We start from the raw sequence: 27,318 nt of genomic DNA, 5'->3' as shown, positions 1-27,318 counted from the left end.
TCTCTGGGTCACAGGAGTCAACGTTTCCTACAGTGTTTAATCTGAGGTTTTTGATCCCTCATGTAATGCATGATCCACAATTTCTCCAGCGATGAGACTGAGGTGTCCTAGTTTAGTATATTCTTGCTGCCATGGGAAAATGTTGGGTTTATAACATGACCTCACACTTGACTTGCAGTGACATCAACTTTGGAATCCTGCAGACATCTACTGATGCATTCCTAACCTTTGTGTTGATGCTGTAACCCCCCCCCCCAGGTCTTCACTGAACTAAATTTGTAGCACCAAACATGGACCCCTCTCTTCCCCTTGGGATAAGCAAGCTAACAAAATGTCACTTGTTTCTTATCCCAGAGCCAAGACTACTAAATGGACCCTGGATTCCAGGGCTGCAGTATGGGCTCTTTTCCTATGAGCTATGGAACTAGCTTAGAGCTGGCATATCTTGGGTTTCACAGGTTTGTTTCAGCAGTGTTTAATAACATAATGTGCTATTCTATCGCTCACAGTATATCACACTGCCTAGCACTAAAATGAATACTACAGGCTTCTTGTTTTCTTAGGTTTTGCTAAATTTAATTTGGATAAAATATCCTAACATTTTGCAAACTTGCACTTTAAAATGTTTGTTTCAACTAACTGTGCATTCTTGACTGTTTTTTTTTTTTATTTAAATCTGAGCTGGGGGCATATCAGTTTTCTGTTGTTATGTAATCTTCACATCTGTTTATTTTCCTCAACGTACAGCTCATTCAAAACTAAAAGTTTTATCACTATCATACAAAAAAAAAAAAAAATTCAAACATGCTAGGTCCTTTATCACTGGGACCTTTCATATTCTGTCTATGGAGCTGGCCCCAACTGCAGATTCTTTTCTCTCAGCAATTGTTTTTTCCTCTTTTTACAGCAGCATCAGGCAGTGACCATCAATTACCATTTCTCTTATCGGACGCTAGACAGTATGTTTGCTTAGAAAAGAGAGGGAGAATCTTTCAAATGTTTTATTACTTGACAATGCAGAGTACTTTCTGACTGAGAGCACCAGCCTACAAAAACTTAAGTAAATATTCATATCACTGCACTGTTGGGCTGAATTGTTCATAGTGTATCCTTCAAGGGAAACAAAAAGTAAAATGCAGGCTCAGGTTGTCTGCTGCAATATATCACACAACATAGCCCTGCACATCTCTGGTGGCTACTGTACTGAACACTGCACTTGTTGCTTGTTTGCTGGATAAAAGCGCATTCACCTCAATAGACTGGAACATGTGTAAAAAGATATGTAATCGGTATACGCATACTGAGCTACAGGCACGCATGCAAATCAACATGTCCCTCTGGTCTTTGCAGGCACATTTTGCATTGCTGTGATAGGTCATACTATAAGAGCTCATGTTTGCACTAAACTGAAACTTAATATCTTCATACTCTCCTGGCTTTGAAGCTGTAATTATTGACAGGATTTTCTACTCAAGACATTAACATGTTGTACTGATTGCTTTCAAAACTGAAGTTAAGATGCATGTAATTTACATGCAATAAAGGCGACTAATAACTACCTTCTCTCCAATATGTATGATCAAAAGAAGACTTTTATTTGTTTTAACCTTGCAGCTTAAGTCACATTTCTTAAAGTAAATGACAACACTTTTCTCACCCTTGGTTTATCTAGCCCAGCAAGCTATGTTAAGTAGCCTGCCTGCACTCTGTCTCTGTCTGCTAGCATCTGCATTTCCTCATTGGATTTCAATTCCAAACATGGTTATCCATTTGGGGTCTCATTTCTTTTCATGTTGCCAAGAGATGTACATTCCAAATTAAACACATGAGCTGTTTCTGGTTCTCTTCACAGTGAACAACAGAAGGAGAGAGAGAGAGAGAGAGAGAGAGACAGAAAGACACAGAGAGAGAGAGAAAGAGAGAGAGAGAGGGGAACGGATCTCTCAATTACATTGTACTGTGTGTCCCACAGACGTCTTACTTTTTTTCACCCGGGTTTCAAGTTGATCACTACTTTATAATTCTTTCTGTACCTCAACGCTGCTTTGTAAGGCTAGAAAATAGCTTAGATAAAGCACATTAAGTATTATTAATCACATTTTTAGGGGACAAAACGAGCTGTGCTTCATTTAAACTGATAAACAAAGTGAAATAGGTATTAATTCTTTACATACAGTATTTTAAATTTTGTTTTTATTTTTAACAAAAGACAAAACAATGAGCAATAGCTCCACAGATTTTGGATCAGTTTTGTATGGATTTGACATATGCCAGCACTGGAATGAATATATGGAAAGGCCACTGTACCACCTAGCCTGTGTTATTCTCACTCTGGGCTACATGGGAGGAAGTGGAATATTCGGCTCCCTCTACATCTACAGTCTTCTGGCCATTGGATATCTTTGTTGTGGCCTGTGGGGATGGTTGTATGCATGTGGAATTGACATCTTCTCTTGGAATCTCCTGCTTGTAACAATCTGTGTCCTTCAGTTGGTTCACGTTGGCTATCAGCTGCGAAGAAACTCCCTTGATGAAGACTTTGAAAACTTGTACAAATCTCTCTACTTGCCTTTGCAGGTTCCACTAAATATATACAGGGAAATAGTGAAATGTTGTGAGGGACAGGTAATGTCTCTAACTATGGAGCAAAACTATGCAGTGGAAGGAAAGACTTCAATTGATCGATTGTCACTACTGCTTAACGGAAGGTAAGTGGATGAACTTCCTGTTTAGTTAATTTCCAGTATTAGGATTCTCTAGAGAGGAACAGTTTGCTACGCCAGGATGCTTGTTATGCTAGGGATACTGCTTTATTGTGATTAAAACACAAAATGTGTGCCGGTTAAATTGCTAATGTTGCAATAGCTGTCAGTTTTGGAAGGTAACCATATAAATCCTGTAAAAACAGATTATTACACTACTGTTTCTCTTTATCATAGTATGTAATAAAAAACTGACTGGTTAACAGTATTTTTAAAATAATGCACACTATTGTAAATGTACTTCTTGAGACTAACTTCTGTGACTTCCAGAGAGCCACACTAGTGTTTAGTCAGATGTATTGTGGAGAACAGAAGTGGCAGTCTTGAAGTACAAATGGGCTGGAAGCTATGCTTTCCCTCAAATTACAGTTCAGAATGAGAGAACTTCAGCCCAAAGAAAGTAATGCTGAACTGTTAAGGTAGATTTAGTTATAAAACTAAGAAGAGCCACTAATAATCTAAATAAAAGATGTAAACAAAATAAACAATTCATATTCTTCCATAAAAAAGACAGAAAGTGAGACGTGCTCATTAGGCAGACAAAGGATGATATACACTGAACTATGACTGTGTGCTGTTTCTCTCTCCCCTACTATACCAGAATATTTTATTTGAAACAGCCCAATAGCCCAGTGGTAAGGCTATCATCTATACATCTGACAGCCCAAGTATGGAAATAAGCCGAGTTTCAGTAAGGCCTACCAGGGGATGTCGAAATAAGCATCTGTCGGACAGTGCTTCACTTTGCTAGCTGAAACAATTTTATTCAATATCAAATGACAGCAAACAAAAGGCAGGAACAGTTTTTGTCGCTAGCAAACTCGCAAAGAAAGGACAGTGAGCACAAAGACTAGTCAGTCTAGTAGATCATTTGCAGGATAGCCAGAGAAATTACCACCACTTGCTCCCCTTTCCATAAAAAACAGAAAGGCTACACCAGGGTTGAATTTACATATCCTTATCCTCAAAGATATTTGTGTAGAGAGTTAGGGAGCTACTTTGATTTATATGTACAGGACATCTGTTCCTTAGGCATGGGGTAAGGGATTTTCTATGAGAGATACTGATTCAGCCAACAGGTTGTGTTTATATTATGATGTAGATTTAGGTTCCTTGAGTACTCTCTGTGGTGCTGTTTATTTCAAATATATAACAGATAAAACAGTTCAGAGTTGTTTGCTGCCTTGTAGACTAGGCAGAGGTCACCACACAGAAGTCAGTAAAAGACAGAGTAGAGATGTATGCTTCTATTTGCACTGTGTAGCTTACTGAGTTTATACCTCAGATTTTCTTTGTGAGGATATGTTAAGGCCTTTCTTTTTGGGTTTTATGTCTGGATAGGTACATTGCAATGGGGACATTATATTCAAGTATGTGCCTGAAAAGGGAGAAGTATAGAGGGACAATGATGTCTTTTGACCTGGAGCTTATGCCTTTAGCAATTAGTTGCGCTAGATAAAAAAGATTTTCGAATGACAGCTGCTACATGATGATTAAAGGAGAGTAATAAATGCATCCAGGTCTTTAATGACAATATCTGTTTTTGAGGGTGGTGGTGGTGCAGGGTCATTCTTATTTTCAAAAATTACAATGGTGTATTTTTTCAGTCCATAGTTGTGGCCCTGATACTATGAGTTTTTCAGAGTCAGACCCTTGTGGGGGATGTAAATACCTTCTGGTGACTTGTCAACAGCTCAGTGTTTATAGTTAACATCAAATCTGGTCATCCAGAGGCCCTTAATGTTAGTTTTGAAATCAACAAAGTAGATGCCAAAGAGTAGTGATCCCAGAGTGAAACCGTGGGAGATGCCACTGGTGACAAGGTTTTTAAAGGAAAGTGTGCTACCAACCTGACTAAGTGGGTTCTGTCTGTAAGCCATTTAGCTATCCAATAAGAAGTACACCTGTTTATATTCAGCTGTGTCAGTTTTACTATAATTTTAGTTTGTGGAATAGTATCAAAGACTTTGGTCCATTGCAAGTAGGCAATGTGCACAGACTTGTCTTCATCCATTGACTCTGTGACCTTCACAAAGAAACCAACCAGTTTAAGAAGGCAGGAGCCCACCGTTCACAAATCCAAACTGTAGACCCATAGCTAGAGTGGGGCAAAGGGGGCGTCTGCCATAGGTGGAAGATGTTAGGGTGCGAGATTGTCAATGGCAATCAGATGGAAATACACTACCTGCATTCATCCATTTAAGCAGCTGTAATATGTGTATATATGTGTGTGTATGTGTATATGTGTTAGTGGTAGCTAGCCATGTAACTGTGTTGGATTTTATTTGTTCCCAAACTCAGATGATGTTGTTTGTTTGTTTGTTTGTTTTTTTGGCCCTCAACCAGGGTCAGCCGTAAATGAAATGGCACCCTCGGTGCCTCCTTTATGACCAATCTTCCTCACACACACACACACACACACACACACACACACACACACACACACACACACACACACACACACACACACACACACACACACACACACACACACACACACACACACACACACACACACACACACACACACACACACACACACACACTCTCTATACACTTGTATACAAGCAACTTGGAAGAATTCACCTATGGCATGTCTTTGGGGTGTAGTGAAATTAGAGCAAATGGTTAAACTCACACAGATCCAGGGAGGACATGCAGATTCCACTAGAAGAAGCCACAGCCAATAATTCAACCAGAGCTATGCACTTTAACATGGCAACACAACTCACTGTGCCACTGTGACAATAATCTTTCACTTTCACGCACGTTCTGCTCCTGGCAGACCACCAAAGATAGCTACTCATCATGTAGAATACTAATTCTTGTGATGGAAAATGAGAAAAATTATGGGCCAGCTTATCACTGTTAAATACATGACAATTCCACTCATTCACACTTGCATAGGCCACAGCACTGCTACTTTTACATTGATTTTAGCAAATACATTTTTTGATATCACTTCTGCCACACCAGATCAGTGAGTACTGTTTAACAGAGAATAACATCAGCAGAGCTAATTCACTTTTATCCACAGATGGCCTTGGCATCAATTATATTCACTTTACAGTATACATATGAGACATCAAATTGTAGGAAATAAAGAAATAAATAATGACACCTATAGTAAAGCATTTCATCTTACTTCGGACAAAAGACAAGCCACCCTGATGAAATCACAATATCAATTGGTTATACAACAAAAGAAAAAAAATCTTGGCCAAATGTAGGAGGAACAAACCCCTGCATACTGAAGACTCCCTGACCAATCTAAACAGGCAGCTAAGAGTGTTAATAAAGGCTAAATTTTAAGAATAAAATAGCTTCTCAGGCAAAGGACAACCACAAAACTTTCTACAGCTATGTCTGTAATCTCAATTGAAGTATACAACAATGTGCAGAACTTACTGTAAATGGCATCAAGCACACTGAACTGGAGGCCACTGCCAACCTTTTGGCTGACAGATTCAGTTCAAATTTCTCCCCTCACACCCCTCCCGATAGTCCAAAGGTAATACCACATACCACAAAACCCCAACCATTTCTAATGAGCAGGTCATCATTGCACTTTCCAAGGTCAAAAATACTGCATCGGTGGGCCCTGATAACATTCCAGGATGCTTAATAAACAGCATTCCCTTGCATAAAGGAAGTCCAACCACTGATCCAGGTAATTACAGGCCATTAAGTCTGACCAGCCTCATATGTAAGGCCATGGAAAGAATCATCATGGACATGATAAAGGAGGACATAGGTAACCTGCAAATGCTAGACCCATCACAGTTCGACTTTGTTAAAGGAAGATCATGCCTATTAAATTTGGTGGACTTTTTTGAGAAGGTCACCAAAGCAATGAATGAAGGCAAAACTGTGCATACAGCTTACCTCAACCTGGTCAAGGCTTTTGATAGACTAGTTACTCAGGAATTATAGATAAGCTCACTAATTTAGGTATAAATGCTTTTATTCCCCACTGAATAGTGAAATTGCTCCAGGAGATCAAAATAGGTGAGACCGCATCCATCAAGAGGCCAGTCACTAGAGGAGTCCTGCAGGGCTTCGTACTGGGTCCGCTCCTTTTTGACATCCATTTGTCTGAAATGGAAGCAAATACTGAAGGTTTATGGCTGACTAAATTTGCAGATGATTGCAAGCTGGGGGTTATCATTGACTTCCCTACAGAACACTAGCATTCTTCAAGAAGGCCTATCTCTGACTTAGAAATGATGCCAAAGCCATGGTCTTAAACTCAATGCTAAGAAATGCATAATTGTAGCCTTTGGTGAATCAACCATCCCAGCTAATTACCATGTTGGTAATATGCCCCTAAGAACTGAACCAGTGGTCATGGATCTGGGTACACACATAGACAGTGGCCTTACCTTCAATCACTATATTGCCACAGTGGTGAGGAAATCCTTTTATATTGGGCAGCTTATAAATAAAGGCATGGATTCTATGTCCAAAGACCTCATTATCCCACTGTACTCTGCCCTTAACAGACCAATCATAGAGTACAATACTTCCTTCAGTAGGTACCTGACCAGGCATATGCAAAACAGCAGTGACCTCAGAGGTTCCTTGCAAAAAGAATATAAGGCATAACAAACCTTCCTTATACAAAGTGTCTTAAAGCCCCTTCCCTCTGGCCAGTCTTCTATAGATTGCTGAAGCGTGATCTATGCATGGCTTGCAAGGCATTTGCACACTCCACTCTTACAAATGTCCTATATATTCATAACTCAGTAGTACCAGAAATACAAGGTTTAGGGACTTGAATTTTGTCTGTGACTTAAACAGAACATTTTGGAAAGACAGATATACACCCTAGAGAGTGTCCCTCCTATGGAACAGGCTTCCCATCCATGTGAAGCTGAGTTCATCTTTACCCAGTTTCAGAGCAACCTAGACCAGTGGATGGGGAATAAGAAATTTATGCCAGGCCTTGTACTCATGGACAGAGGTTGCTTATAAATGCCTGGCCCTATTTGGAAGTGGGATATCATTATGCTTTTTGGAAAATTTGGCTGGGCTTTGAAAGGCCCCCCCCCCCCCCAGGTCATTAACCTAGTAAAAATCTATGAATCTATGAAATGCACACTAGTCTTTCAAATGGTGATCAGTGAGCATTTAAACTGAGCAAATGAGAAAAGGGTCAGCTGCTCCCCCCCCCCAGAGAGCAGTTATAACTACTTCTATATGCATTTCATATGTCTGATTATGGTAAAAATGATGGCCGTGTTATGAATTTGTTTCACAAAAGCAATAGCCACACATTGAAGTATTTCAAGTTGCTTCACACAAATCACATTAATCCTGCAAAGCCAGAATAATAAACAAACAACAGTTAGTCATTTTGCTGCACAGACAGCCCCAAGAAGTACAGCTAATTTATCTGTATAGATCTGAGATGTACAACATTTATAAAATAAAATAAATCACTTTCTCAACTTCTTAGCAAAAGAATCAGGGTCAAAGACAAAAATATTGGTGAGACAAATGCCTAAATCAGGAACATATTTTAAATATTGTTGTATATATTTGGAGAGTTGATAGAATAACAAGTTTACATAACATAATTTTTTTGAAGAATAAGGCATTAGAAACTCAAATACCTGTCAGTATTTAGTGACTGCAACCCTTTTCAACTGACCAGAAAACCACAAATATTATAATGAACAAATAAAAAAAAAATAAACAAACCCAGGGATATTGGTAACTCTCATTCTGCTTGCTTAAGAATTAAAAGTAAAGTGAAATATAATGACTGATGGGAGAAAAGGCCAACATCAGAGACAAATTTTAATTATTACTCTAAGTCACTTAAAAGTTAATGGAACACCAGGTTATGGATCAACGTGCATTTTCTGAACACTAAAAAGTAAGGAACTCTAATGCCTGGCATCACTGACTGACTATAATTCACTTAAAAGTTACTAGAGCAACAGACTTTGCATCAGCATGCATTTTCTTTTTTTTAAAAAGAAGTACAAAACTCTAATGTCTGACATTATTGACTAAACGTAATTCACTTAAAAATAATAGAAGCTCTCTTTACCCTAGAGAATGCTGACATCTGTGTGGTCACTGAGACATGGTTTAAAGCCACAGAGAGCACACCAACAGTATAGGTTATAATGCCTTTCACACATTTAGGTCAGCTACTTCACAGCCAGGGACAAAAGGTGGAGACATCTCTATTTACATCTAAGATAAATATACTTCAAGGCTGGTCAAACAGGACAATGCACTTGAGCTGCTTCATGTTTGAATCGCCACAGGCAAAATCCAATACCACTTCCTTGCAAGCTATAGGTCCCCCTCTATGACCCAGGAAACCCACACCATGTATTTAAACTTCAATAAACACTAACCATCCAACCCAATACCATATTCATAGGTGACTTTAATTACCCCACTATTAACTGATAATCCAATATGACACCAACCGTACATGCACAGAGATTCCTGGGTTTTCTAGACACAAACTCCCTGGACCAGATAGCCAATGCACCAACCAGAGGTGCAACCATACTGGATCTGGTCCTCACCAATATGGGAGAGTGCTGCACACCCCCTACTGTAATGCCTTCCCTGGTAAGGTCAGACCACAAAATGGTCTCCTTTGAAGTAAAAATAAAACCTGGGCCCGCAGCTAAACTTGGAATATTCAGGAACTATTCCAAGGCTAACATCTGCTATTAAGTGAGAACTTGGCAAAATTTCAAGCCCCCATAAATCCTGCAAACACTGCTGCCTATGCAAAACTGTTCACAAAAATCCTATACAAGCATGTTAATAGCTGCACAGAGGCAGCTGTACCCACCAGGAAGAAGTACAGAACTAACTCAAAAAACAAGCCACCCTGGTGGAATCACAAAATCAATAGGCTGTATAATAGGAGGAAAAAAATCATGTCAAAAATTAGGAGGTGCAGCACCCAGCAGGGTACAAGCACTCTCATCAAACTAAACAAACAACTCAGAGGACAAATAAAGTCTACCAAAGCCAAATTTGAGGTAAGTTTGGCCTCCCAGGCCAAGGACAGCCACAAAGCATTCTTTAGCTATGTCCGCAACCTCAAAGACAATACACAATTGTGTGCAGAGCTCATTGTAAATGGAGCCACCTATACTGAGCCAGAAGGCATAGCAAACCACCTGGCTGATAAATTCAGCTCCAACTTTACTCCTCTCTCCCCCTCAACCTTCCCTCAGGAAATATCATCAAATATAACTCCCCTTACTATCACTAGGGAACAGATCCTTAATGCTCACTCTAAGACTAAGAACACTGCATCAATGGGCCCAGACAATATCCCAGCATGCCTTTTAAATAGCAATAAACATGACCTATCAGGGCCTCTGGAATTACTATTTAACTGTAGCCATCAAACAGGTCTTGTTCCTCATAAATAGAGAAAGGCAATAGTCATCCCTCTGCACAAAGGTGGGCCATCTACAAACCCTTGAAACTACAGACCCATAAGTCACACTAGTTTTATATGTAAAGCCATGGAAAGAATTATCATGGAGATGATCAACACAGATATAGTAAACCTCCAGACACTGGACCCAACCCATTTTGGTTTTGTTAAGGGCAGATCATGCCTACTGAACCTGGTGGACTTCTTTGAGAAGGTCATCAAAGCAATGGATGAGGGCAAAATTGTTCACACTGCCTACCTTGACCTGACCAAGGCATTTGACACAATACCTCTCTTGGGCATTGTTGACAAACTCAAGAGGTTAGGTACAAACCCGTATGTCACCCGGTGAATAGCCAACTGGCTCACTGACAGGACCCAGGAAGTTAGAATTGGGGAGTCCACCTCTACAAAGAGGCCAGTCACAAGTGGAGTCTCTCATTTATCAGTCCTTGGACTGCTCTTTTTTGGCATTTACTTCTCAGAAGTCAAGGCCAATGTCAGTGGTCTCTGGCTGACTAAATTTGCAGATAATTGCAAATTAAGAGCTGTCATTGAATCTCACACTGACATAAATGTTCTCCAGGAGGGGATGACACAGACAAATAACTGATGTCTGAGCCATGGACTAAAACTAAATGCCAAGGAATGCATAAAATTATCCTTTGGAAAGTCATCCCTTCCTGGTAACTATCATATTGACAACACACCCCTTTGAGATGACCCGGTAGCCAGGGACTTAGAGGCACACATAGATAGTAGTCTAGCCTTTGACCATCATGTGTCTACAGTGGTGAGGAAATCATTCTATATTGTGTAACGTATAGACAAAGGTATGGCATCTAAGTCCCAGGAAGTCATTCTTCCACTGTATTCGGCATTCATTAGATCTATCATCAAGTACAATGCCCCCTTTGGTATGTACCTAACCAGGCATATCCAACAATTGGAATGTCCACAGAGGTTCCTCACTAAAAGAATACAGGGCATAAGTAAAATGTCCTATGCAGACCACCTCTAGGCCCTAACCCTGTATTCTGTCTCCTACAGGCTTTTGAGGGTAGATCTATGCCTGGCATACAGGGCTTTCTCAGACGCCACCCTGATGGACCTCTTGCATATCCAGAAAACAAACAGCACCAGAATTACACATTCTAAATACTTAAGCCTTGCCTGTGATATTAATAGGTCCTGCTGGAAAGATAAGTATGTATCCCAGAAACTACCACATCTAGGGAACAGGCTCCCCATCCATTTGAAGCAGAGTTCCTCCCTAGCCCAATTCAAGTGCAACTTGGACAATTGGATGGGAAACCAGAAATTCACCCCTGGCTTGGCATCTATGTCTCTAATGGACATAGATAACCTGTAAAGGCTTCATTTCTGAAACCCCTGCTTACACTTATCAAGGTTATCAGAACTTGTCATAGATTTGGGCTGCGCGGCTATGCTTAAAATGGCCCTTGTGTTCATTAGCCTGGTAAACACCTATGAACCTAATAGTACAACAGGCTTTGCATTAACAGAAATTTTCTAAACAACAAGAAATTAGAAACTCTGTCTGTTACTATTAACTGACCATAGTCATCAGTGATTTGCCAACAAGACAAAATGTGAAGCAATAACAAGGAAGTTTTGCTAAATTAGAGAGAGTTGAGAGGAATGAGGATAGTCTGTGCAATCAGGGTCTCTTGGTAATAAACACATTTACACATCAAATGGAATATCTGCCAGTTTACCTTACAACTGTATCAGCTCCTCATATCTGGTTGCCTGTCAGGATTTTTAAAAGTGCCTACCTCATATTCTTGCTCTCTTGATGACTGCTGGTACTGCTATAGTTCACAGCAGCTACATACTTGTCTTCGCTGTTTAATATGTGTAGGCTTCCCATTTATTGCCAAGATGGAAAGGAGTGTAAAGTCAGCATCTTTCCCATGAGATGCCTTCTGGCTAAGGGAATGTTTCTGCCCTTTATTTATTTATTTTTTTTTTCTTTACTAAAAAAATAAAAATACATGTATGTTAAATAAATAAATTAATAAATAAAGGGTGGAAAGTGCCCCTAGATGAGTGATGCCCTATATAACCACCTAGTTCACATATATGCAAGGCAGGCCATGTCCTCAACTTGGGGTTGAGGAGACAACTTAGAGAACCAGTTCAGTTAGCCATGTCTTTGGTTTTAACTAAAATTTTATGTGCTTCTCATTTAAATGTGATTTTTGAACACAAATAACTCTTTCATGTTGTCATTGACCAAAATTCAGACTTTTCTTCAGCTTGAATATACCATGCAGGCCATTGCTATTAATAAGAATTACAGCTGGCATCAATATCTGTTCCAGCTTCTGCTATGTAAGGAAGAAAAAAGATCACCCTTGTAGCATATCTTTGATTGCAAATTCTTGAAAGCTGCCTATTGTATCAAGTAATAGACAGATTAATGCAATTGTTTTTTTTTTTGCAGTGGACAAGCCTCCCTATACCCCTCATACCTTCCAAATATACATATACCAACTTTTGCGGCCAATCACATACTACTGAGAACATTTAAAACTCCCCAAAGCAGTACACAGTTGCTTCATGTAATCACTTGTTTTACTATAACATAACCACGTAAGCAGTTGATTTCTGAGATACTGAGTCTCAGGTTCATAGGTTCATAGATAGTTACTAGGGATGCAGTCCAGGACACCATTAAAGAGCCTAGCCCAAAGTTCCAATTGCCTCAAAGCACTGTCTGGATAAGTGACTTTCTGAAGGTTATTCGGTAGGCAAATGGAGACTGAGGGACTCAAACCTTGTATCACAGGAAGTAGCATATTATAGGGGAATCCTGTATGGGCCGCAGTGGTAAAGAAATGCTATACAGTAATACAATTAGATACTTTACTGCCATATCCAAATATTAAAAGCTGAATGAAAAGCTTTGAATAAAAAAGATGCTAGCAATATGGAATTAAAACTAAAGAATGCAAAGAGCTATAACATGAGGATCAAGAAAACTATCAAGCATGTTACAAACCTGTCCAGTGCTGATGTCAGTAATCATAAAGATAAAATGCCAAAAGCTGATGTCACTTCCTACATATTTCACTGAAATTAAAGTTGCTAAACTTTCATCTGAATATACCAAGCTCTTTGAAGGCAACAACATGCTTCAACACTTCTTACTTACATATACTAGTACTTCCCATGTGGAGCTTCACTCCTCATACATGTTTTTTTATTTATGCTCGCTCTGTAGTCACGCATCTGTCGAGAATAAACAGAATCCCAACCACTTTGAGTCACTACCAGCACGCAAATAATAGGATTTACCATCTGTCCCTCTTTATGCAGGACAGTCCCTGTTTGGGTAGTTGTGACCTGTGAAAAAGCATGAAAAATGGCAAATGTCTTGAGATTTTAGGAATAGAAGTGTTTCCTAACTTTCCTGTAATTATTACATAAAATAGCTTTTCTGTATTGAGAACACCTTAATTAGTTGTGAAATAATGCAAGCAGCTGAAATTATACAAAAGTAAGCTCTTGTTTTGGCAAAACAGTGAAGCCCAGAGCTTTGTGTTGGTTGTGAGTGTAATCTGTCCAGGAAAATATATATCTGCAAAAAATGTTCAGTTGTGGGTACCTGCAAAGGTGACAGCCCTAACAAATAGAAACCACACTGGTTGAGACTTCCTAAAGTAAAAACAATCAGTGATTTCTAATTCAATGATTAAAAATTTAAGAGTTTAAACTCATCAACTTTACAGACAACCTACTGCAGGTAAAATAGTAATGCCTGTGCTCCCTGAACTGCAGTAAAGAGTAATGGGGAAATTCCCTAAAAGTTTAACAGGAAAAACAAATGTAGTTGTTACTTTTTTTCTGCTATAAAGTCTTGCTCATTGAAGCAAAGAAATATCTTTGTAAGAGGGAGACAATCCGCAAACAGTGAAATAGTCACATCATCTGTAGATGTGTCTAAACTGAACTGCTGCTCCAAGAGTTAAGATGTTGTTCTGAGTTTAAAAAAAGTACAATAATTGATATGGAGAAGAAGAAACTTCACAGATTTCTAAGTGCAATGAAAATGGGCTGTCATAACGGAACTGCATGTTTCTTTAATATGAATTTTCTTAATCTTGGCAGAAATTTTATGCAAAATATTTTAAACCCCGTATATTTTCACAGGAGTTGTGCATCCCTAGTATATATCCTTATATACATCCATACATACGTACAGCCACAGACAAAAATGCTCTTCTAGCCTAATGATATACCAAAACAACCACCTCCATAATACATGTTCAAGCTTTAAAATATTTAAACTAGTACTTGATTTAATATAATTTAATACTATGTGATAGTGTTTTCCAGGTTCAGATGCTCTCTGTTAGAGAACAAGTTTGTGCCTCCATTTTATAAAGTTATAATTTAATTTCAGAATTAATTCGAATTATTTTAATATCAGAAAATTCCTAATTCAAATTTGCCCTGCTGAAATTGAATAATATCAGCCGCTGCTACTAATAATTTTTTTAATTGCTTGCATGCTCTTGCTAAACTGTTTCTAGGCATTCTACATCGATGGCCATCATTTGAATACCTTGCACTGCAATTTCAAGAGTCTCAAATTTAGTGCTAATATTAGTGTCCTGATGGTTACAGATATGCCAAGGAGAGTCTATCAAATGTGACAATAAATTATATGTTGCTGTTGTAATAAACGTGCTGTTAGTAGCAAGAGAGTTCTGATTTAGAAACTGAAGAAGGAACTCCCTTTTTTTGACTTATTGTGATTATTCACCAAGTGCAGTACATCAAGACAAGTCACCGGAAGAGAAGAAGGGACCCCAGGAACCATGGGTCCAAGAGTAGTGTTCGGTGAAATTTCTGTAACGTCAGTAGAAATAACTTGTGATGCTGCAAGGACAGCAGCACTTGTAGAATATGTCCTTACTATGCTATCTTTGTTAGGTTTCAGCAGGTGCAATGTGACCCTAACTGAGGGAGGATCAGGTCAAGTTTGGACAGTTTTTTTTTTTTTTTTTTTTTGTAATTAAAAGGCACCAGAGCTTAATAGTTGAGACACACCTTGCATGATTTTTATAGCAAAAAGGTTGTTGCATATTTCCACCCTGGATATTAAAATAATTATAGGTGACATCAACTGACGAGGAACATTCATTATGTAGTATACTGTCATGTCTCGAACTTCTGCCATCAAGAAGCATTTGTCTCAGTACCTGCTAACGCTATATTCAAATATTTAACTACTAGAGTAAGGAAAAACCTTAAGATATTGTATTTGATATGAGATGCAATAGGTTAATATGGTTTTCTGGTTTTATCAGGTGTAAAATAATATCATCTGCAAATACAGCCAATTTTTCTTGACTATCATGCCAATTATATCCTTGAATTTCTGAGTCCCTTATTTTCTTTGCCAATGGTTTAAAATATAACATAAACAAAGGAGAAAGAGGACACCCCTGCCTGGTTCATTTGCTCAAACAGAACTTATCAGAGGGGAACCCCCCCCCCTCACACTTTAATTTTTGCCTCCGGTCCCTTACATATCCTCCTAATCAACTCTATAGTTTTATCAGGGAATGCAAATTCTTCCATTGCTCTTCTCATAAAATCGCAGCTTACACTGTCAAATGCTTTCTATGCATCAAGACCCACCAACAACAGTAGTGTTTTCATGCATTCTGCTTCCCTTGGGATAATCATTTTTCTATTAATGCTGTCAAATGTTGACTACCCTCCACAAAATCACATTGATCCATATCTATCAATTTTGGCAACACCTTTACCATTCTTTACCCATTATAGACATAAACACTTTATCATCATGGTTTAGAATTGAAATGGGCCTGTATGAAGCTGGATCTGATGGGTCTTTACCATCTTTAGGTATTACAGCCACCATCACTTTCTTCCAGGATGTTCGTGTTCCTGCACCTTTCAAAATACTGTTAAACAAAACCTTCCAGATCTTAATCACTTTCTTCCTCCTAGCTTCCAATCTTCCACAAGAATACCATATATTCCTGGGGACTTTCCTGTAGATTAGTTATACATCACTATTTTTATTTCATCTTCTCCTATCCTATTAGTAACTGAGCCTCATCTCCCTCCAACCCTTGCATATTTAATTCTTCTATAAACATTTTCATTTATGCTTTTTTCTTGATTTCTACATTTCTCTGCTTTATAAAGATTTTTGTAAAATTTCCAAAAATAATTCTAATACCTCTAAAGGATCTCTGGTTATTTTCCTTATTATAAGCTCCCTAAGCTTGGCAACAAAACTTTCTACATTCTGTTGCCTTAGCCATTGTGCTAAAAGTCTTTGTGCTTTAGAGTTATTATCAAAAACAGTTGCTTAACAGCAGTCTTTCTAAAATCATGCATATTATTGAGGTAGTCCCTTATTTCTCTTTAGCACTCTACAATTGCGCCCTTTCTTGTTCTGTAAGATTTCCTCTGTTCTGCAATACTTTAACTATTGTCAGCCCCTCTAAATAATTCTTATTACTTCTTAACCATACCTGTTTTTCATTTATTTCCACCTTATTTTTAAATTCCACTTTAATTTTTATCCCACTCCGTATCTACATTTTCAAGAAATTTCTATCTTTTCTAATAACTCCTGAATAATTTCCACTACCCATTTCTTAAATTCCTCTCTTTTTAACAGATAGGTGGGGGACCACCAGTGTCTCATTTTTATTTCATTACCCACTTCTTTATTTTAGTTATTATTGGCATGGGATCTGAAATAGTTATTGGATGCTTATCAAAACTTTCAATTAAATGTGCATGGTCCTGTCTAGCCTAGTCCAGAATTTGTACCTTGGGGAATAATATGTAAATACTCTCCAAACTCCTACTACTGAATTCATATCTTCCATGCAAAATATTTTCATACATTTCTTCAAAAATCTGCCCTGTTTTGTTAAATTTTCCCTTCTAGGCACCCCAGATGCATCCTCACTGTTGCAAATCAAACTCCATGTGACACCTGTAAATAATATTTCCTGCTGAAAGCTGATTATTTCTCTCAGAATTTTCTTATACTCCATTGAAGCAGTTTTAGGTGAAATGTAAATAGATGCCAGGGTAATCCTTCTGCCTTGCCATTAGCCCGTTATTACAACAAATCTAGCATTATTATCTTTTTTCCTCTTCTGTCACTATTGAAGCTCCTCTCACAATTGATATAAGAGCATGTTTGTTTCCCTTTAATGTCTAGAATTCCTTGTTGTTTATTTTGCCAATTTGTATACAGTGTTTTCCTTGACTGTGTCTGAAAATGGGCACTAATTTTCCAATGCTACCATTTGCTCAACAAACGAATGAATACTATGTCAGGTTTTCATTAATTAAATATTAGGGATGATTGCATGACTGTACAGCAAATGCATTAGAAAACTGAATCACTTTTTTGACCCTGTACCTAATTCATGGATCAGTTAATTATTTTAACAGTACAGGGCTATTTAATCCATTTAATGAGACATATATATATATATATATATATATATATATATATATATATATAATTTCAAAATCTCGAGATCATATAGCTGAAACCCGTAAATAGCGAACGACCAGAAGCGCGAAATTCAAAATCCCGAAGTTTGGAGATGTTGACGTAGCGCTTCTTCTGGTGTTGCGGTTTGTGAATGGCTAGGTGGATGATCAGGTAAGAATCTATGTTTAAATGTGGTGGTTAGGAGCTTTAGTGTGCATTTAAGTGTGTGTTGCGACTGTGATGTGTGTGTGCGAGGGGAATGTAGGTGTGTGGTGGTTTTTCCGTGTGTTTGTGTAGTGCGACCTTGGAGTTAGAATATTTAAGTAGGGGGGGTTGTGGGGGGGCACAGCCCCCCACATGGGAGGTGCAGATGCAGGGGGGCTTGCCCCCCTGGTTTTATGTAGTGTAGGTTTGTGTGTTCGTATTTTGGGTGATGGTGAGTGTATGTGTATGTATGTGGTGTATGTTTAGTGTAGTGTTCGGGATTTTGAATTTGCCGTTTCTGGTCTTTCGGTATTTAGGGGTTTCAGCTATATGGTCTCGAGATTTTGAAATTCGATATTTCAAAATTTTGAGATTATGTAGTGAACCTATATATATATATATATATATATATATATATATATATATATATATATATAAACATCTGTTTTTCTATCTATTCATATGACAAGATCATCTTCTCACATTACATCTTTATGTGGAAAGTGAAATAAAAAAAGTTAATATAGTAATATAATGTTGGAATACTTTAAATTATTTTAATTTTATGCTGCTGTGAATCAAATATTTCTGCTGTGCTTCTAGCTACTAATATGGACATTTGCATTTCTTAAGTAGCTAAAGTGTGCATTTTATTTTCAGTACTCATAAAGTATGCCTTCAGAATACTTAACCGAAGAAAAAAGCCTCTAGTTATTTCTTTTTAAAGGCCATCTAACTTTGTAATGAAAAATAAAGAGATCAAATGTATAGGAAAGAGTCTTGAGCTAGATGTTGCTGTTAAAAATGCAAATGTAATCAACTTAAAAGTTGTACTTAATAATTCAGAAGCTTCTAGTTCAGTATACATAAGGAAGTTCTCTTCGTTAGTAAACAAGATACTGGGCCTGATTCCAAATAGTTTCCTCACAGTGTAAGTAACCACTTACATTGAGAGCAGGTGTTTTGAAATCTGGTTCCTGTATGAAGCCTGTTTATAGGTAGGTCTTACACTGAAGTAAGACAGTTACACTCAGAGCAAGTCTTTTGGAATCTGGCCTATTATGTTTTCCTTTAGTAAAAAAGATGCCAGTTACTGCTAAGTTATTATATATACTTTTTCACATTCAGTCATAATTGCCATGATTTGTGGTTTTGATTGGTGAGTCATTTTAGCTTAGTTTGTATTTAAATACCAGTCTTGAAATAAATAATGTAATCAGCAATAATTAAGGCTCCATTATAAAGAGAAGCTCAAGTACAACTACTTTTTTCATCGAAGGTGGCACCTATTCATTTTAAGCATTTTACATGCTAGATTGCTTACCAGATGTGCAGCCGAGAGTTAGGAATTATATACCAGTTTATACATTAACTTCCAGACTGTAGAATTATACACTAGCTTTTACATTAATTTCCAGGCTATAGAATTATATACCAGTTTGTACATTAACTTCTAGACTGTAGCCTTCCCCCACCAGTGCTGCATACTGCAGGGTGCTGTGAAATGTAAGGAAATGATGAAAGAGAGGAAGGGGTGAAAGAAAGAAATAAAACTTAGAAAGTGTACATCAAGGGATATATCTGCAGACATAAAATACATTGTACAAAACTTTTAATCAGAGATGTGTACTATTTTATTGTAGGAACTACAGTGCTGCCTTTCTGCAGTCTATAACTTGTACTACTGATGATAATGAATGGCATTCAACACACTGTCAAATACTGACTAATTTCTGTGCTTGGCTGGGATTTGTGAACAAAGGCTATTGTGCAATGTAGTGTAGTAAAGCATAATAAATCCCTCCTCACCCTCTCTTAAAAATACTTCTCATCTTTCTCTAACTGTCTCCATCCACTCTCTACTCCTGTCATGCATTCCGTCTTTACCTAAGTTATAAACCTTCCAGATACACCAGTTTGTAACAGGCAGCCTAGATAGAGCTAATCCTGTACCCCGCTCTTTCAGTCATATGCTATTACTACTATCCTCCTATACAATGCTGTTGTTGGGTCTTTCGGCTTTTCCCGGTTAGGGGTCGCCACAGCGGAACTCCGGTCCACTAATGATTGGCAGTAGATTTTTACGTGCCGAGTTGCCAGCCCTGACGCACAACCTTCAACGAAGGTACGCCCATTCACGCATGTCTCCACACAGAAGACGCTCTAGCTGAGAATCGAACGGGACAACGTCTTACTGTGAGGTGACAACGCTACCGCAGCACCACCACCGCTAATATGACTATATAATTTTAGGAATTGTTATATTTCATGAACTCAAACCTTTTTCTACTGAAATGTATCTTCCTGACACCAATATTTCCCTTCCACAGTTTAAATCTATTTACTTCCTGAAAAAAAAATTACAGCTATGAAAACTGTAGAGACTTAGACGTGTTGATGTAAATACTTTACTGTATATACTTGTGGAAATTGTTTTTTTTTTTTTCTGAGAAAAGTAGCCCTTTGTTTTTCTCAGAACCATCTGAAATTTACTTGTTATTATAAATGTACTGCAATGGAACTTTTTCCCCAGGCCTCTGCTGAAAATGGGCTCTGCCCAGTCGGACTTTCCCACTTAAAAAAGACAAACAAATCAATAAATATAGCATAGTGTGGTATAATCAGCAGAAGAATCATATAGCACAGCTGCAATTCATTAGTGTCATTTTAATGATGCACAATACGGAGCCATGTGAGATGGAGCTATAAAAATGGGCAATACTGCAATGTAGATGACAGACCTGATTCATGAATTACATAATGTGATGAAAAGCATAGCCTGAATGCAGATGGAGAACAGCAGAATTTACTGGTGTACATAAGAAGAGGACAACATTAAATGAGGATCAACTCCGCTTATTTTTGGATTGGTGGTAGTGGGTGGAAGAAATACATTGGGAGCAGATGCCACACATCCAAACAAGGCATGTTATCAAGGGGAGACTCCTGTCACTCACTTAAAAGAGAACATCCTACACACCTTATGTGACTTCTGCCATGTGGACCTCACATGAAATGGACAACATGGTTGGCACATGCCTCTGAGACCAGTGTTGCAGATGGCTTTCACATCCTCATCACAGGCGTGTTCCATTGATCTACATATGCTACTGTAGATATGCAGTATCCAGGTTATCTCTGTCAAGGATATTGGATGTGGTCTGCACACTTGTGCTATGACATATGGGAGAGTACATAATATTCACTAATTTCCTTCAGGAATGACAAATCACTATGCATGTATTAGCAGAGTGGAATTTTAGCCATTGATACTAACAGCAGCTGATTGTACCTACAAAGCAATTCTATCCTAAAAGATACTGAAGGAGCAGCATGGGAAAATTAAGCCGTTCCAGTTAATTAAACTGCAAGTATGATCATCATGGATGTGTTTTGCAGTCATTTGTCTTACACAAATTGAATATAGTTTTTAAAAGTACCATCTAACTTGAGTAATTTAATGTTTATGAAAGCAGACAAGGGGAGCTATGGTGATAAAGGAGAGAGTGGATTACATGAATGTTCTGAAGTTTTTCCTTGTAGAACTAATAACTATTAAAAAGTGATTTGGTTAACATACATAAAGTATATAGCTAGTTAGCTAATTAATTGATTAATTTATATGTTCTATTTAATTTCAGACATACAATTTTTTTTTAAATGTGGACCATCCTAGAACTTGTATTTTATCTGGCTTCCCTAAGTAGGTAAGGATATCTTATGCCCACCTTTTAGGCTGATTGTAACCACAAACAGATCTAAGAGTGAACCATTTACAGTTTTTTGGATGACTGGCTTAATAGAATGTTTTTAAAATGTTCCTTCTTATTTTAGGGATTCTGATAAAGTTATTTAAATTGCTGGCTGGATATGCATTATTTTAGGAGTCCGTTATTTTGTTTTTAGCCATCTAGTATCTGCATCCCTGAAGAAAAAGGTGTTGAACTTTTAATGGAATATTTGTTTTTACTGACTTGAACAACAGAGACATTTATTTGAAATTTGCATTAATGAAATTGATATTATGTATTATTTTTTTCATGAAGCATATTTAAAAAAATATAATGGTGTAGCAATGGACCATTATGGCCCCTGTTTTTGCACATTTAGTGCTTGGACAATAGGAAAATAATTGTACCAAAATATTGCTTGAATAGATTGGTTTGTTTTTAATTTGGACAGATACAGATATACAGTTTACCCACTATATTTAGAGTTTAAATGCCAGTACTATTTTTTTAATTGTTACTGCAAATACACCATCAGTGACTGTAGACTTTTTAGATGTTACTCTTGCTTGGTGAATGAGACCTGTGTCATTAGTTCTAGGATTCATAAAAAAAATTGTAAACAATTATTTGTATTATACAAAATGTCATCCTACTTTCATAGAAGATAATGTAATGGTATATGGCTGGTCAGCTTATAGTCTCTGTGACTGTTTGCCTTGTATGTTCCAATGAAAAGTCAGTTTATTAGGCTGTTCAGAGTTATCAAGATAGATTTGTATTTATTGTAAGAGGTTGCAAATCAGACTGCATTTTGTCTTGAATGAAAGCCCTGAGACATAAATTATGTTGTAGCAATAAACTTTATTCAACATTGGTTCTGACAGCTTACTGAGATTAATTAAGAACAAATCTAAAATGGCAGACTACAAAGACTAACCTAAATGCAAAGAATACTAGTACTTAGTTTAGGTGTTACATTTTAGAATATTCTCTAATCATAATTCACATATTGTTAACTGACAGAAAAATAATGCAATATTCTATTCTTTTTGTCACTCAAATGGCAGCTCATATAGTTACATTTCTTAGCATGTTTCCAGTGAGTTCAGGCTATAACACTCCGTAATTTTCCTTCACATGATAATAATAATAATACTAGATTCATTACAATAAAGTTCAAAACAAAATGGCAGGCTGTTTGCATGTTTCTAAGTACACTTTTCTGATAGTGTCTTTTGTTCACACTTCAACTTTCACAAAGTGCAACTATTCTCTCTTAAGTCAGTCTTGAAGTAAATACAACTATTCTTTTCAGCCCAGCTTGCAAATTTGTAGAACATAGATATTCTTTTTGGTCAAGCTTGCTTAGTAGCAATGCAATTTTACATGAAAGGATCCATTTTGACTCATACTTTTTGTATTTTATCCTATTAACAGAGGTAAACTGTTGAATTATTTGTTAGGGGAGAAAATATATGATAGGGTGAAATCAGATACACTAGCTAGTCTTTTGTTAATGAATGTACTACACTATGCTCCCTTTTAAAAGTGAATCTAATTTTTAGTTTGCCATATTCAACAATAGTAAGTGAAATTTGTATTTTTCATTTGCTTTGACTACTACTCTGGATTGTTATCAAATCAAGACTATTTTATCTAGTAAATGGAAAGGTGTTTTAGGAAACAGTGAACTTTCTGCAATCATTGGATCAGTGCCAAGTTTTGTTAATAAGAGTTTGAATTTAAAACACCTATTTGAGACAGATGAACTGGCAGTCAGTTACAATCTCAGTTACTTAAATCTAAGAGGGGGTTAATCCTCTGGTACATGTTCATCCTATCGGTACACCAGTAGAGATGCTGTCCTGAATTTGACACGTTAACCTAACACTTGGAGTAGAAAGTCACTGTAATTGTTTATTTAGTGGCATGGTTTACATGGCAACATGTTTAACATGTGATGGGTTCTATGTAAGCAAGACTTTTAAGAAGTTAGCTTGTATAGTCTGTGGATATGTCCATGAGTTAAAAGAAAACTACTAATAAAGTCCTATACAAGCAAAGATTTGACTGTCATAGCTTTGAAAAATTTTTTTTTTGTAGATCATGTAAGGCTGGATTGCAGAAGTGGAGATTATTAAAGTATGCTATAGGTTTGGCGCTATGTTGGGAACTTTAATAACAGGCAGATTGTCTACCTGGTCTCAGTGAAAATTGTCTTTTAAAGTTAAGACCTTTTAAATGACAGCACTTGCCTCTTTCTTTACCTTACAACAAAATTATTTAAATTGCTTTATTCATTTCCCTAGTAATTTCTCATTATTTCTTTGCTTCTTTTGCCTTTAACTCATTTTCTACTAGTTAACTGTAGTTCAGACTACACTGTCATAGATCCTGTGAACTACTGTAAAAGCAGTTACAGGATCACACATTGGCAAGACAACTTATTGCCCAATAGTGTAAGCCCCTAATTCCACCCTTTTCAAATTCCTGTGCCTCTGACACTGATCTTACTATACCACTAGGAGGCAGCAGATATCCAGGTATCACTCTCCTCTCTACAGATACCAGTAGAGCGGTGTAGGCCATTCCTTCTTTCTGCCAGTTATCAATCCCACCTTCTGGCTTCCTGGGCAGTTCCCAGATGAAAAACAAGCGTTCAGTGCAGAGTAGTCCCATATACTGGCTAGGTCGTGCTATCACCCTTTACTCTCAAAAGCTGAACTTAACACATATTTATTTCTGGTGCAAGTTACCTAGACTGCTGGTGTAGATGAAGATATATCTTACTTACCAGGCTGACTTCCACATGATTGTTTTTAGGCATCACGTCTGCGTTCCTAGTTGGGTCAGCCATGCTCCATTTGCCCTCACTGTGCTCGGGCTCACTCCACTCTCCTACCCTGCTGCCATTTCCCACCGACCCCCACTACCTCTACATTTATTCTAATCTCAGATCACCTGACCCTCTGAGCCACACCCACCATCCAATAAAACATCACAGACCATTACCTATTCACACCCACATTCCAACTTTATCAACAAAACCTCTCCTAGTATAACTCCTTTATCTTGGTCCAGCCCTCCTACTAGAACAATATCAATACCTACTTCTCCTTCACACCCAACCAACACCCTCCTCAAGTACAACAACCACCTCTCGATACTTACACCATTCACACTATGTCCCACTTTCCCCACTCTTGACTCCATTATACCCTCCTACTACTAGTGTCCCTACTCACCTGTCTCTCCATAGCCCCCATTAGCACCTCTTATCACTTCACAATCACTCATTGCATCAACTTCAAATCCTCCACCCTACCCCACAGCATTATCACTACCGCCATTCATACAAGCGTATTCCCAGCTGTCCACAGCCAACCCCCATCCATCTTACCTCTTCTATTTATTACCTGTCTCCTTCTAAAAAACAACCATGTTTCCATTTCCACTCCCTAATTATGCACTATCTAAAAACTATCACCACCACAACTACCCAATTACTACTAGGAGGTGATATTCACCCCAACTCCAGTCCAGCAACCCCACAAATAATTCATGCAATTACCACCTTCCGTTTAAACACAAATCCACAGATTTATTTATACTAAACTTGAACATCTGCAGTATTATGAATAAAATAGAAGAACTTCATTCCACCATCTCCTTATATAACCCTGATATTATACTCATCACAGAGATGTGGTTTAAACCACATATCAAGGACAATTCCATTACCCCACCCAGTTATAACATTCTCAGAGCAGACCGGCTACACAAAAGAGGTGGAGGGATAGCCCTGCTTCACAAAACCAACCTAAAACTTCAGCTCCTACAAAAAGAACCTCCCAACTTCAATAATGCAGAAACTATATTTCTAAAACTCTTTTTAAACCAACATAAGCATCTAAATTTACTGGGTATCTACATACCCCCAGGTGATATCCTAACCACCCTAGAATCCATACTTCACTGTGCCTCCCACTCCCTTCCCCATGAAACTATCATGTTAGGTGATGTTAACATTGACTGGATCTCTATCCACTCTCCTACCCCCATCCACGACATTAACCTCTATAAGTTTACCCAACTCATAGATTCTCACACACGTACTGATAAGGCCACAAAAAGGGAATCTATACTAGACTGGATTCTCACTAATCAACCAAATACTGCCCACCAATGTGGCACACTGCCTAACTCTCTCAGCGACCACAACCCCACTTTTATCCTTAGACACAAACTTAAAACTAATAACTCCCCCTCCCTTCTACAAACCTGCTCCAACAAAGATTTTCCCAAAGACCACTTCTTAAGAGCCTTGAAATACTGTAACTGGTCTCCCATCAAAACCATTCCAACAGACAAGACAATTGAGTACTTCAACCCCACATTCCTAAACATCCTCAACCAACTAGCCTCAATAAAAACAATTAGGGTACATAGTAACCCTACCCTTTGGCTCCATAAAACCACAAGAGTCCTACTTAGAACCAGGGACAAAGCCTGCAAGACCTGACATCATAACAAAACACCCACAACTAGGCAAACCTTTGTTAAACTTTGAAATAAAGCAAAAAAGCAGGTTAAGCTTAACAAGCAAAATTACTACATCTCTGTACAAAACAAATATAGTACCAAACCACAAAAATTCTGGGCAACAATAAATAACATCCTCCAGCCCAGCGAATCCACTACACCCCCCCCCCCGATATAACAGGTACAGGCTTTGACATAGCCACCAGCTTTAATAACTATTTCACCTCCTCGATACTTAAACTCTTGAACAACATTACTCCCACCAACACCCCACAGACCCTAAGGCCCAAATAAACACCATACCCTTCTCACTAAAGACTGTACCAGCATCCACTATCCAGAACCCCTTAGCAAAACTCAAACCAACCACCCTTGCTGGCGATAATCTTCCTGCTGAATACCTCCAACTTGCATCTACAGCTATAGCCTACCCCATTTCACTACTAATTAATAGATCCATTACCGAACACACTGTTCCATCCTTGTGGAAAACCTCATACATCATACCCCTCCACAAAGGTGATCCCTCTCTAGACCTTTCCAACTACTGACCAATTGCAATCCTTTAGCTCCTCTCAAAGATCCCAGAAAGGTGCATTCACCACTAGTTCCTCTCCTACTTCCTCTCAAACAACCTTCTCTCCACAAACCAACATGGTTTCCACTTATCCCATAGCACCACTACAGCCCTAGTCAAGTTCACCAATACTATAAACTCCTACAGGAACCAAGGTAAACTAGTCTCAGCTACCTTCTTAGACTTATCCAAAGCATTTGATACAGTCTCACATAATAAACTACTATTCTGCCTCATTGATCTCAGCATTAACACCTCCATTCCACTTTGGTTCAAAAGCTACTTAGGTAATTGTCAACAGTCTGTCAAATGTCTTAACTCCCTATCCCCCCACTCCCAGCCTCCCTAGGTGTTGCACAAGGTTCAGTTCTCTGCCCTTTTTTTTAACATCTTCACAAACCAACTCCATGTAGCAACCTCTAAAGGTGATATAGTCCAATACGCCGATGACACAACACTCATATGCTCTGCACCCAATATCTAACTTCTCCAACAAAAAGCCCAAGAAGCCTTCTCTGAAGTAGAGAATTGGCTTAATAACTCTT

General features: G+C 38.0%; 1 protein-coding gene across 3 annotated transcripts in view; it reads left to right on the top strand.

The window, feature by feature from the left end:
- The first annotated feature begins 1,857 nt into the window (after positions 1-1,857).
- Positions 1,858-27,318, top strand: part of POPDC2 (popeye domain containing 2) — a 153,604-nt gene continuing 128,143 nt past the window's right edge. For 2 of the 3 annotated variants that reach the window (XM_044071496.1, XM_044071494.1), the window contains exon 1: positions 1,859-2,708. In XM_044071496.1, the coding sequence (XP_043927431.1) occupies positions 2,218-2,708 (491 nt within the window). In that variant the 5' untranslated portion in view covers positions 1,859-2,217. Of the gene's footprint in view, positions 2,709-27,318 lie in introns of all 3 variants that reach the window. The other variant, XM_044071495.1, reaches the window with a different exon arrangement.

This window comes from Protopterus annectens, chromosome 5.part0 (genome assembly GCF_019279795.1).
Source record: "Protopterus annectens isolate FY-2018-M chromosome 5.part0, PAN1.0, whole genome shotgun sequence".
NCBI classification, from domain to species: Eukaryota; Metazoa; Chordata; order Ceratodontiformes; family Protopteridae; genus Protopterus; species Protopterus annectens.
The sequence above is the reverse complement of the archived record's forward strand: the minus strand, read 5'-3'. Positions and strand labels throughout refer to the sequence as shown.